Raw genomic sequence first — 12255 nt, 5'->3', positions numbered from 1 at the left:
TTCTATTCATTAACTTTCATAATGTCTGCTCAATCTAGACTTTGCTCAATGATACACACATCAGTTAAAGTCTTGTAAATTTTGAGGGCTTTCATTACTTCATTCTTGTGTTGTTTGTTTGTTTGAACAGTGCATTGACAAACCACTTCCAACCCTTTTTTTTTCAGGACTTAGACTGCATCGACATCATAGAAAGGCTGGCAAAGCTTTTGAAGAAGCATCTAGGTAGGAACATTGTCTGATATCTATGTAATAATTAAGATGCATTCCAATTCCTGATGATTCTCCTTATGTTCATAAATGTTTCTTCATCTTTAATGATGGGCTTCAGAATATGTGTACATCTATTTCAGGATATTTTGATTAAACCTTTTTCTGTTTGTTTCAGACTTGTACAACATCCTGCCCATCACCACAGCTAAGGTGCCCATTGTGAAGTTTGTTCACCGTCCCAGTAAACTGGAGGGAGACATCAGTCTGTATAACATCCTGGTATGTTCCAATGAAAGCTCATCTGTATTGGCTGAAGCCATAGTTTTAAGCTTTGTTCCAACAGAACAAAAACACTCACCATGAATTCTCAGTCAATGTCGTTGACCTTCGATCGTCACTCTTGGATCTTTGTACATGTAGTTTTGAAAACCCCCATGTCTGAACCTAATTTGAAGACACTCTGTGCCCCTGTCTCAGGCCCAGTACAACACTCGTATGCTGAACATGTACGCAGCTATGGATGAGAGGGTTCGCATTCTGGGCTACACCGTCAAAAGGTTTGCAAAGGTTAGTCTGTTACTTGTCTCTACAGCCTAGTCCTGTGCAAATATGTTAAAATCTGTGTTCTATTCTAAGGTAGCATCCAACTTTCCATCATTTGACAGATGGAAAGACAGAAGCTGGCTAGAAAATTGTTCTATGTACAGTAGCACTACTTAAAGACAGCTTGTGTTGTTAATGAAAGTTCATCTGTATTGGTACATTGTAATTACATTTTTAAAGTTTGATCCAACACAAGAGATTGTTCTTACCAAGAGCTTTTGACCAGTCACTCTGGTCTTCCTCAGTAGACTGAACCAGTGAGACCTGTCTGAAGTGTGACAGTCAACACTGGGCTAGAGAAGCAATGTGACAAATCTCACTGGGTCTTTTATGGAAGAGGACCAGAGTGACTGGTTGAAAGGTGTAGGTGAGAACAATCTCTTGCAGTTGGATCAAAAGTTTTTAACTTCAAACAGATTGTGTTTGACATGTTATCTCTGTTGTTCCAGATCTGTGAGATTGGTGATGCGTCCCGTGGCAGCCTGTCATCCTACGCCTACATCCTGATGTTACTGTACTTCCTGCAGCAGAGAAAACCTCCCATCATCCCAGTCTTACAGGAGGTAGGGACCTTTTCCACTGTGACACTATTTCTGTAGTTAAGTGTTAAGATCACAGCCAACCAGTCCTGACAGACTGTCCTGTCGGGAGGCAGTCATCAGCAGTGTTCTGCGCCTGCGCGAAACCTGCTTTTTCACAGTTTTTGTTTGATGTTTGGTCAATAAGTTAGAAATGGTTTATTAGTTACTATGACATCAACGGCATAGGTTTGATTCCCGAGGGCCAGGGTTCTCTTTCTACTCCCGCCTCGTGTTTTTCTGTGTGCTTCAGATTCAAAACAAATCAAAAGTTTTTTTGATGCTCGCTCCAGACGTCATAATGCCTATCTGCCACATGTTGTTTGATATGCTTACAATAAGTTACATTCAGAAATCAATTTACTTCCAGATCTTATTACAAGTCCTTCTATTAGTTTGTCTCTCCTTTGGAGGTTCCAGATGGTGCAGTTGTTCCTCCTTTTTTTCTGACTGTACCCTGGGGATAGTTACTAATTTGGCTGAATTTATAATGATATTCATGTGTATGATCATGATAGATTTAGAGTAATGCTTCATCGGCTATTTATCATATAATGATATATGGTTTGTAAGTAGTATGATGTTTTGGGCCTAAAACAGTTTCTAGTAGAAAAAATGTCGCTGATGGATAATGGCTGCTTGTTGGCTGGTTCTAGCTATTTATTGGTGGTACCAAAAATTAGGGGCCTCATCATGTACATAATGTACTGTATCTTTTTGTAACTTTTTATTGACTCAGAAGGAAAAGGCAGTGGAAGGAGGGGGGTGGGCTTTGCCCTCCAATACCGTGCCCTTGACTCAGTATATTAACAACCCATTGCCCTTATACAGCCTCAAGCAGGCTATGGGACTACTGTGGTCAGTTACTCACTCACACTCACTGCACGGCTTAACGTCCGTTGTTCCCCGTCATGTAAGGGTTGGACGTTGTGGGGTGTCGTTTGGGTCTAATAGCTGCTCTCCAGCTTCTTCTGTCAAGCGGGTTGGCCTTCTGCAGTTTCAAGCTTTTGACGTCTTCCCTAATACTGTCTACCCATCTCTTTTTTGGGCGGCCACGCGGCTTTCGTCCCTCTACGGGCATTGTCATGACCTTCCTTGGCCAGTTCTGTGGGTCCATCCATTTGTACATGCCCATACCAGCGAAGTCAGTTAGCCAGCGCAAAATGATCCGCAAGTACACTGAACCTGTCCACATGATTTATTCAGACTTGGTACATCTCCTGTGACAAATGTACACACAGCTCCAACCACAATGTCATGAGGGAAATTTGATTGGGTGATGTCAGCAGGCAAGTGAGGGGAAAATTAAAGCCGGTGTCTGGCCAGATGGCTTGGCGGCTTTTTCATTAGGACTCCGACATGTAATTTGAAACTGTGCCAACTTCCATGTCTGGGGACAATGCCAACAGGTTATTATTCTGCAAACTATATTTGCGATATGTCACAAAGAATTGTCCTCTCTTAATCCCACAAATGCCTGCATGGTACATGTATGATAATAGAATTTTTTTTGAAACAAATTCCCCTGCATCCCACACTTATGTGACATTGCTTCCTTTAGAGCATGAAAACTATCTACCATCCAAAATTTGTGACTCTAGCACGGCTAGATCACGTGATTTTAAAACCAGAAGTTCTGCTGCAGTAGCATAACAAACTGCCAGGTGGCCCAAGATCTCTTTACGATATATGACGATATATTCCACAAACTGTTGTATCATGTTGTATCATTTTTATATGAATATATGATAATAGAAAACAAGAGTACAAAACTACCTACCATCCAAAATTTGACCTAATGTAACATACTAACAATGACTTTTTTTGGAAATTGCTGTAACAATGGAAGTACCAGCGGCCAGTTGCTATAACTGAACAGTTAAACAGCTGTTTTCTCATAGTATAAAGTTCAGGGCAGAATTTTTTTCGTGTCTCATGTTTTACAGGCTGTGATATTAGGAGGTACAGGGCAGTGTGTTCTCACAAAGTCATGTCCTATGTTGGCTTGATGTTACTCTTGTTCAGGAAACCCCATAACTAGCCCATAATCACCCCTACATGTAATATATATTATGACATACAGTGGGAGTTATCTCTATGGAGCACATGTTGCTCTGCTGGATCCACTGAGTGAATGAGTGCTCTCCCCTGATAGATCTGTAGAGGGGCAGTACTATAAGTACTGGTGCCATGCTGTCTGACTACATGACTTATGTCTCCCTCCATCTAATGGTACATTGACCCCAGGCACATGCAATATAATGTCAAACCCACGGGCAACTCTTACATGAAGCAAGTTTAAACCGTAATTTCAAACACAAGAAGTTGGACTTAACCAAGTTTTTGACTGTACAACTGTTCTAAGTCTGTTGAGGAATGAGCAATCCATCACTTTTGTGACGTCATGTTATGCAGATGACACACGACTCAGAGACCAGTGGATCATAGGCTGCAGAAAGTGTGTGGTGCCCCCCGTCTTTGTTGAGGAATGATCGTGATGCCCTAATATAAAAATTTTGGCTACCTTGTGCAAAAAAAGTCTGGTTCGGTGTCCAAGATTCTTACTTGGTGAATTGCTTTGTCCTTGGCAAAGTTGTACAGTTGAAAATTTGGGTACGTCCAATTTCGTGTGTTGGAAATTACGGCAAAAAACTTGCTACATAATGACTTCTACCAACACAGATGCACTTTCAAGATATTGTACATATACCACAGAATGATAATTCTGTTCAGTCGTGCGTCACAGATCCTCGGTATCCCAGGTGGCGGCGACTCTGCCAGTTAACCTCCCTGGGACCTCTGAGGAGATCACAGTCCTCATTAAACATTAACTAGCTGGATACTTTAGCTAAAGGACAAGGTCACGTAGGAGCAGGTCGGCAGAAATGTCAGCAGTCCCTGTGGTGCTCTGATTATTACTTCTCTAGACACTGCGTTTTAGTTTTATGCATAGTCCTGTCAATGTCTATCTTGTCACAAATTGGTGAGTTCTTTTTAATGGTCTGACGCCAAGTTTATTTCAGGCCAGTTTGTGTGATTTGCATCTTCTTTGCACAAAAAGCATGAATGATACATGTAGATGTTGAAATAACATGTTACAATACGTTAATGTTACAATACGTTGTCTAATAATAGTTTTCCATTTCTGCATAGTCCTGTCAATCTCTTTCCTCAGAGTTGTCACAAATTGCTAATTTTTTAACTGATCGTTGGTGATGATGATGATTTAAGTGATACCATGCAGTAATTTCATTTCTAGCCAGTTTGTGTGATTTGCATAAATTAAAAAATTGTGGTTTAAGAGCTCCATCAAATAAAGTGGGAATCTGTGCATGTGGTAAGTGCCACCAAAGGGCATGTCAGAAACTAGGCTAAAGGTTAACTTCATTTGCTGTCTTCCCATTGGCTGAGTGCTATCATGTGATACCAGGCACTTTCACAGTCAGGCTCAAGGCAAGAGGGAAGTCAAGATCAATCATGGTTTATATTACCCTGCACAACATGTAAAACCCTTGTGACTTTTAGCACAATTTCTACATTGACATAGTACATGTACATGTTCTTGCAGGGCTCAAAATACTTTTTGTGCACACTGGCACTGATGCAGACATCATTGAAAATTACATTTTGTACCTGGCTGCACCAGACAAATTTTATCTGCACCACACAAAATATACTATTATATTAGCTAGTATGAATCACACTGAGAACTGTTCAGAAATCATTGACATGATTTCTATGGCACAAGAATCTGACATTCAAAACATATTTACATGTACTTACTAGGTGATAGTCAATACTCAAATACTTTTAAAATCCACTGAATTTTTTAAACATACATGTAGATGTAAAAACAACAATGACCTCAGTACTTGATTGCAGGTTACATGTACATGTAGTTGCAGGTAGACATACAAAATACCTGCACAGCTCCAATTTTACTTGCACTAACCTGCATATCCATGTCTATTTTACATTTAGTCCTCCATTTATGATACAAAATGTCAAAATAATGAAAACTGCCAGAAGGTCAGATCCATGTACTAGTCACACAGTCACGAGAAAAAAAGTAGGACTTCAATAAATCGAAATAATAAAAGCTTCATTTTGAAGTGCATGGAACTGGTTCAAAGCTGAAATCAATCCAAGGAGCTGTCTGCTCTTGAGTAAGCGTCTGCCATCTGTCGCCTGGATACGTACCAGGCCATATGCTGATGAATTAGTTCTGGCAGACGTAGATAGGGAGACTTGAGAATGAAAGGGGACATGTACATGTAAGAGGACTGTAAATCAGACTGTACAGTGAAGTGGGACATCAAGAGGCAGTAGCTAAGGGCAGGAGATGGGGAGTGGAGACTAGAGGAGAATAGTAATGGGCTGGACAAACTGAAGAATACAGTGTGCACATCACTGATGCAGAAATACTGTCAAATTCATTGAATTTCATGTTCATAGCACTCATTTTTGGCACAGTGTGAGAATCAAGAGCGGGGCTGGAAATACCTGCACACACACAACAAATTCAGACTTTGAGAAGTATAATTTGGGTCATACTAAAGATTGTTCAGAAACCATTGCCATTATGATTATTTCATATACTTCACAGAGATGGTAACAGTCAATACAGCAAATAAAAAGTCACCTACACCTACATATATTAACTATTAATCTACATAATAGTACAATGTACATGATATTCATGGTGAAAGTGCAGGTTAGGTGCAGGTACACATAAAAAATACCTGCACAGCTCCAGTTTTACCTGCACTAAGGTGCACATGCACCCTGGTATTTCGAGCCCTGAATAGTTGCACTTTGAATTACACAATTTCTGAGTCACTGTCACTGGGTTTGATCAAAAGAAGCCAGAGAGTGTTCTTAAGCCAATATCCCTCTCTCTGTCATTTGACAGAATTTTCCACCCATCATGTATATGGCCCATCAACTTATTTTACGTAATCTGTCATCTCTAAAATGTCTGTTGCAGCTCACAGTGTTTTCTGGAATTACCAGCATGCAACTCCCAAAGGTGCTACTGTATGCAACAGGTCTCACCAGCTAATACATACATTTGTAATGGCTAGTGCACATCATCATGATTGTTGGTGCATTATGTCTGCCAGAAAGTGGTCATAGCTTTTCAGTTATTATATATTTTGTGTGAGTGTGTGGGCTGTACATCACTTGTATGATTGTATACAGCTGGTGTGTTACGCCGAAGGGCGGCTATACCGGCTATACCGGTACAGATATATATTGAAACTTGGTGTATTTTGTAGCTGCACATATCACTGAATACAGTGTAATAAATCATGATCATACATGTAGTAATGAGAATTTCAGATAACGAAATAGAAATGATAAGTTAAGCACATTTGATTTACATGATAAGGAATTTATTAAGCAAAATGAGCACATCATTATTTAATCCAGAATCCAGCACATTGTGTTACTGAGTTGACAGCCAGCTAACCTAGGGATTAAAATGCCACCTGCATAATTATGCAGGTTAGTTCAGGTTAAATTGGAGCTGTTCATGTATTCTGATGTCTACCTGTATGTACATTGTGCATGTACACAATGTAACCTGCACCAGGCCATTGTACTGGGCACGTGTAGTACTAGGTGTATACGCGAATAAATTTTTTTTGGCTTGCTGCATTAACTGGTACTACTTAATATGAAGAAAGTAATAACAATTTGGTTTATGGACAGTTTTTATTGTGATCTACATGTATATATCCTTCGTATTAACTTAGAATTCTGAATGGTGTAGGTAATGATTACCAGTACCAGTGCAGGTGTGCAGAAAAAAAAGTATTTCCAGCCCTGTAACCACTAACTGTATCAGTTTGGCCCTCAGTCTAATTCCCACCCCAGCAGGCTTTGAATGAGGTCTCAAATAACACAGGGACAGACGTTCTATCTGGTAATGCATGTATGTTGCCATGGCAGCAGCCTATATAGCCCTACTGCCCACCGTAGGGACTTGGGGAGCATAATGTCATTACGCTGATGTCATCATACATAATAAAATCAGCATAATCAGCTGTGGCAGCGTTGTGTAGGAACCACAGAGCCCATGCAGACCGGTTACGCATCATTAGACCGGTGTTTTTCTGTGTGGAGGTGGAATCCTTAATCAGGTGGTCCGTGGAAATCCATCCCTGAACAGAGGCGCTCCCGATCATGACATGAATATAGATGAGGAAGCCAGTGGAGCAAGGGAGACAGGCAGTGCCGTGCAGTTCTTTCTGTGTGCGTGGATAGCACACAGTCCTGTGATGTTTTTGTGCCAGAAAGGTATTGAGTGAAAGATGTGGAGCCATCATCACATGCTGCCATTTGTGGACCACTTCAGCTACAGGGATGGCAAACCAGCATACGGTACGAGGCTGATGCGTTAGCCAGCAACTGCCCGTGTTGCTCTTATACATGTATATGCAGAACTAGCTGAAGTAGGATTACACCGGAGACTGAGTCAGCGGAATAACAAAGACTTCTCCCCAACGTAGCAGGGATGCGAGAATTCAACCTTCCCAGATGACATGCTGTTTACAGCTTATGTTGTGTAGCTCGATCCTGATGTGACGTTTTTACTTATAGACAAAAAAGGTGGGGACGATATTCAGTCTGGTGAAAAACATGGCCCCTGCAGCAGTGAGATATGTTGTGTTGGTGTTGGCTGTGGCATACTGTACAGGGAATGAGAGGGACTGCCCGTCAGGCTGTAAGTGTAACCATACCCGCAGAGTTGTGACGTGTAAGGACGCCAGACTGAGAACGATTCCCGAGTCTCCGCGCCGGGACGTCCGCAGGATGATATTCCGCGGGAACCATGTGGACACGCTGACTCGCCGGATGTTGTCCGGCTACCCTCGGCTACAGTACCTCAGTTTGGACTGGAACGAGATTCGTGACATCGAGGAGGGCGCTTTCCTGCAGCAGAAAAACTTACAGGTGTTGCACCTCTCTGGAAACAGAATCGGACGTGTGGACAGGGCCATGTTTTTAGGGCTGGAGAACTTGACGAGGCTAGATTTGAACGCCAACGGCATCACCACCATTCCCAGCGGCTCACTGCAAGGCCTGGGCAAATTACAAATTCTGACCCTGGTGGGGAATGATGTCAACTCGCTGCCAGGATCCTTGTTCCGTGAGTTGCCCAATATTCGACGAATCGCCCTGTCGGGGCGGAAACTATCAAGCCTGCCTAACAAAGCATGGAGAAATGTGGTGAGTCTACGCACGTTACATCTTGTTGATTTTCCAATGGAGAGACTTGTGGGGAAGGCCTTTACAGACTTACCCAAGCTCACAGGCCTTTTCTTAGAACGATGGGAGCAACTCTCCATCATCGCCGATGACAGTTTCGTAGACTTAAACTTGACATCACTGTCACTAGCAGGAGGGAGTCTCACCCAGGTGCCAGTCTGTGCCATCAATCATCTCATCTGGCTAACAAAGTTACAATTATCCGGCAATCCCATAGCCACCATTCCCCGCCAGGCTTTCGCCAACCTCACCATGGTACAGGCCCTACGATTAGACCACATGCACTTAACCGAAATCAGCAGTGGTGCTTTTGCCCATCTTTCAAATCTGAGATTACTGGACTTGTCGTATAATTATTTAGTTTCGCTGCCGGCAAGATCATTCCGGACACCGATATCTATCCACCACCTTGTGTTGGCTGGGAACAACTGGCACTGCAATTGCGAACTGCAGTGGATCTTTGAGAAAGGGGCGGAAGCTTCCATCCATCAGGCGTCCAAGCTGGTGTGTAGAACTCCTCCTCATCTGCATGGTGTTAACATGGTGGAACAGCAGGGCTATAATCTAACCTGCCAGGAGCCGCTAGCCCTGATAACACAAGGACACAACATGTCCGTGCCAGAGGGAACTGAGCTACAGTTACAGTGTGTCACTGCAGGGGACCCCCTCCCCAAGGTCACATGGTGGATTCCAGGCACCACCAATTTCACTGCAGACGTTCAAGTGGAGAAGACGAACGTCAAAGGAAATGTGAAAGGCCAAATGTACCCCGTTCTGGAAAACAGAACATTGAGCATACCAAATGTTACACACAACAACAGTGGAGTGTACACCTGCTTTGTGGAAAATGACTTGGGAAGTGCTGTGGCTGAGATTAGTGTTCTTGTCACAGAAGTGGAAAAAGAATTCAGCAATGACGACATGAGAGACAGTTTGGAAAATGTTCCATCTGCTGTTCTTGAGCGAGTGCCAAAAGACAGTTATTTGGATGGTAATGGCATGGCATCCAAGCGAGGATTGAAACAGCATTCCGTAGTACACAGGGCCGTCCAACCTGCGTTTCTGAAAGGTTCCCAGAGTGCATCAGTACCACAGTCACAAACACAAACACAGCCACAAGGGTACGTAGGTAGCGATGACACGTACGTGACAGATAGCGGCCCAGTAGAAGAAGATGTCCTGCAGGTGTTCGATGAAGAAAGTACGGGGAAGTCCGCGAACGGGAGTCAGATGGGACAGATAGATACGGGGGCCCCGCCGCAGAGTTCCGTTAACCCCATCATCGTGGCCAGTCTACTGGGGAGCGCCACGTTCCTCGGGGTCGTGGTGTTCTGTATGATCTTCCTGCTCATCATGAGCTGGATCCGGCCCAGCCACCCCGACCGGGAGGACGCTGCCGCACACACGCCGCGCAGACAGCCGTCCGCTGACCGCGAGCAGAACCACCAGCAGCGCCGAGACAGCAGCATCACCAGCTCCATGCCCAGCAAGATGCAGACCAGAATGGAGCTGTACCAGCATGCTGAGATCCTGCGAGGATGACAGGATAACATGGAAACTAACCAAGCCTGACTAAAAAACAAGCCCACATATTGCCGACCCTATGCAGGAATACCTAGGACAGATGTGCCCATGGTAATCACTAACAGAAGGCACAAGGGACAAACACTGGAGAAGGCATAAGAGCCAGTCATGAACTGTAAGTTCATCTGCGTCAGTGCGTTTTTTAGAGTTCAAAAATTTTGTTCCAACACAATAGAATTATTCTCAGATATAGATTGTATAACCTTTCACCCAGTCACACTTCAGCATCACATAATGAGTTCTGTCAATCAGAGAAGCCATGTGACAAGTCTCAGTGGGTCAGTCTATTGAAGAAGACCAGAGTGATTGGAAGAAAGCTCTAGGTGAGAACAATTCTCTTGTGTTGGAACAAAAGTTATGACTCTAAACAGTTGAAGATAAATTTGACAGGCTAGGGAAATGACTTGTTCCCTTTCAGTGTAAGAAAACAGGGACTGTGTTCGGTAGTTGATGCTGAAGTGCAGATGTCAGTCAGGGTCACACGATGAGTACAAACACCAGATTGAAGGCAGAATGTCTTAGTTTGTGATGGTTAACCTACAAAGGTTTATTTTGTATTATATATAAAAAAATGTAACCCAGTGTAGTACTTGTCTTATCATGGCTTAATAATATATCTGTAAAAATGTTTGCAATTGTTTGTATCAAGTAGGTGTTTAACTAGGACTATATCATTATGTTTATTGTACACAATGCTAAAGGTAGGTTGCCTGGAGCTTGTAGAGTGTATCATACACTAGTCTACTACGTACTGTGTAACAGTAACTGTACAGTAGGTATAGTAACAGGGCCAAGCTGCTGCTTGTCAGGACATGCTCTTTTAATCTGAGTGAATGACAAACATTTGGTACAATGTATCTGTAAGTATGGTTGTTTCCTGTGGCTGCATCTGAGGTATACTATCATGTACGTGTATTTCTTTCTCAAAGCTAACTCACAAATATATACATGTGTACTGTGTAAATATTAGGACTTGGATCTGGCTTTTTGAATTTCAAAACAAACACTGTTCAGAATCAGAATTCCCAAAAAGACTGATAAAATTTTCTATTTAAGTTCTCAAGGGCTGTTTGTTTCTAGAAAGATAAATTTTTTCTGTCTATGGCAACTCAAAATGATCGCAAACATGCACTACGAAGGAATACACATGGTTCAAATCAAGACAAAAAAAATTGCACTACTGAATGATAAACCTTTTTTTTTTTGGTTTCACAGCTTGGCACACTATGAATAATACACAAAGTGAAGCCCTTGGATCTAGCTCCAAACACTTTGAAAATTATGGTTAATGTCACACTCATGATATCTTCAATCTGTCTGAGAGTAAGGTTGCATTGTGATAATGAGTTGTACAAAATTTGTCATATTGTTGTCACATGTGAGGTACTAATGTTGTGACCTTGTGTACTTAAATAAAACAAACATAGTTACATACATTGACTTTGTAGTTGATATGAAATGTGTAATAGGAACAACTTTGTTTCCGTAAGTAATGTAACTTTCATTATGTATACTGTCATGTACATGGGTGCTGAGAAATTATTTATCAATCATGATAAGTAACAGTAATGCTATTAATAATAATTGTACAAACATTGTTACCATGTCTTTACGTGATTCAAAGCCAAGCTGAACTATTTTGAGCTTGCAAGAGCGTACAAATAGATATCAAATCTACATTTAGATTTCAGTGATATAATTCCTTTATTCTATTGTACAACATACCCAAGGCATACGGAAGGCACATAGAACCAGAAATTAAATGTTAAGAACATCACAAACTGTGCTGGTCTTCAGTTCAAATGAGATAGATAACAAAGGGAGTCATTCAGTCTTACTGAAAGGACTTACATGTATTCATAATTGTATCAGTATAATATATAGAAGACTGTGGTAAACAGTTTAGTCTCTGGCCGTTTTTTTGGCAAGGCTTCAAGAGATGACAGCTGGCGACTTTTGTGTTGATTTAACAGTATCTACATACATTGTGTAGGTGGATTTA

The 12255-nt window shown here is 42.0% G+C and overlaps 2 protein-coding genes across 6 annotated transcripts in view; both read left to right on the top strand.

Annotated features, from left to right (window-relative positions):
- LOC109486262 (terminal uridylyltransferase 4-like) overlaps positions 1-12255 on the top strand; it is a 29551-nt gene that overhangs the window by 8975 nt on the left and 8321 nt on the right. For all 5 annotated transcript variants that reach the window (XM_019790019.1, XM_019790016.1, XM_019790017.1 and 2 more), the window contains 4 exons: positions 168-225; positions 389-492; positions 691-780; positions 1266-1379. In XM_019790019.1, the coding sequence (XP_019645578.1) occupies positions 168-225; positions 389-492; positions 691-780; positions 1266-1379 (366 nt within the window). The remainder of the gene's footprint in view (positions 1-167; positions 226-388; positions 493-690; positions 781-1265; positions 1380-12255) is intronic.
- On the top strand, positions 7430-10553 carry LOC109486365 (leucine-rich repeat and immunoglobulin-like domain-containing nogo receptor-interacting protein 2). The gene is made up of 2 exons (XM_019790195.1): positions 7430-9554; positions 9783-10553. The coding sequence occupies exons 1-2, from the start codon at positions 8040-8042 to the stop codon at positions 10209-10211; spliced, it is 1944 nt and encodes a 647-aa protein (XP_019645754.1). The 5' UTR covers positions 7430-8039; the 3' UTR covers positions 10212-10553.

Source organism: Branchiostoma belcheri, unplaced genomic scaffold, assembly GCF_001625305.1.
Source record: "Branchiostoma belcheri isolate BF01 breed outbred unplaced genomic scaffold, Haploidv18h27 scaffold8, whole genome shotgun sequence".
Taxonomy (NCBI): Eukaryota; Metazoa; Chordata; class Leptocardii; order Amphioxiformes; family Branchiostomatidae; genus Branchiostoma; species Branchiostoma belcheri.
Note: the sequence above shows the minus strand (reverse complement) of the source record. Positions and strands in the feature narration are given on the sequence as shown.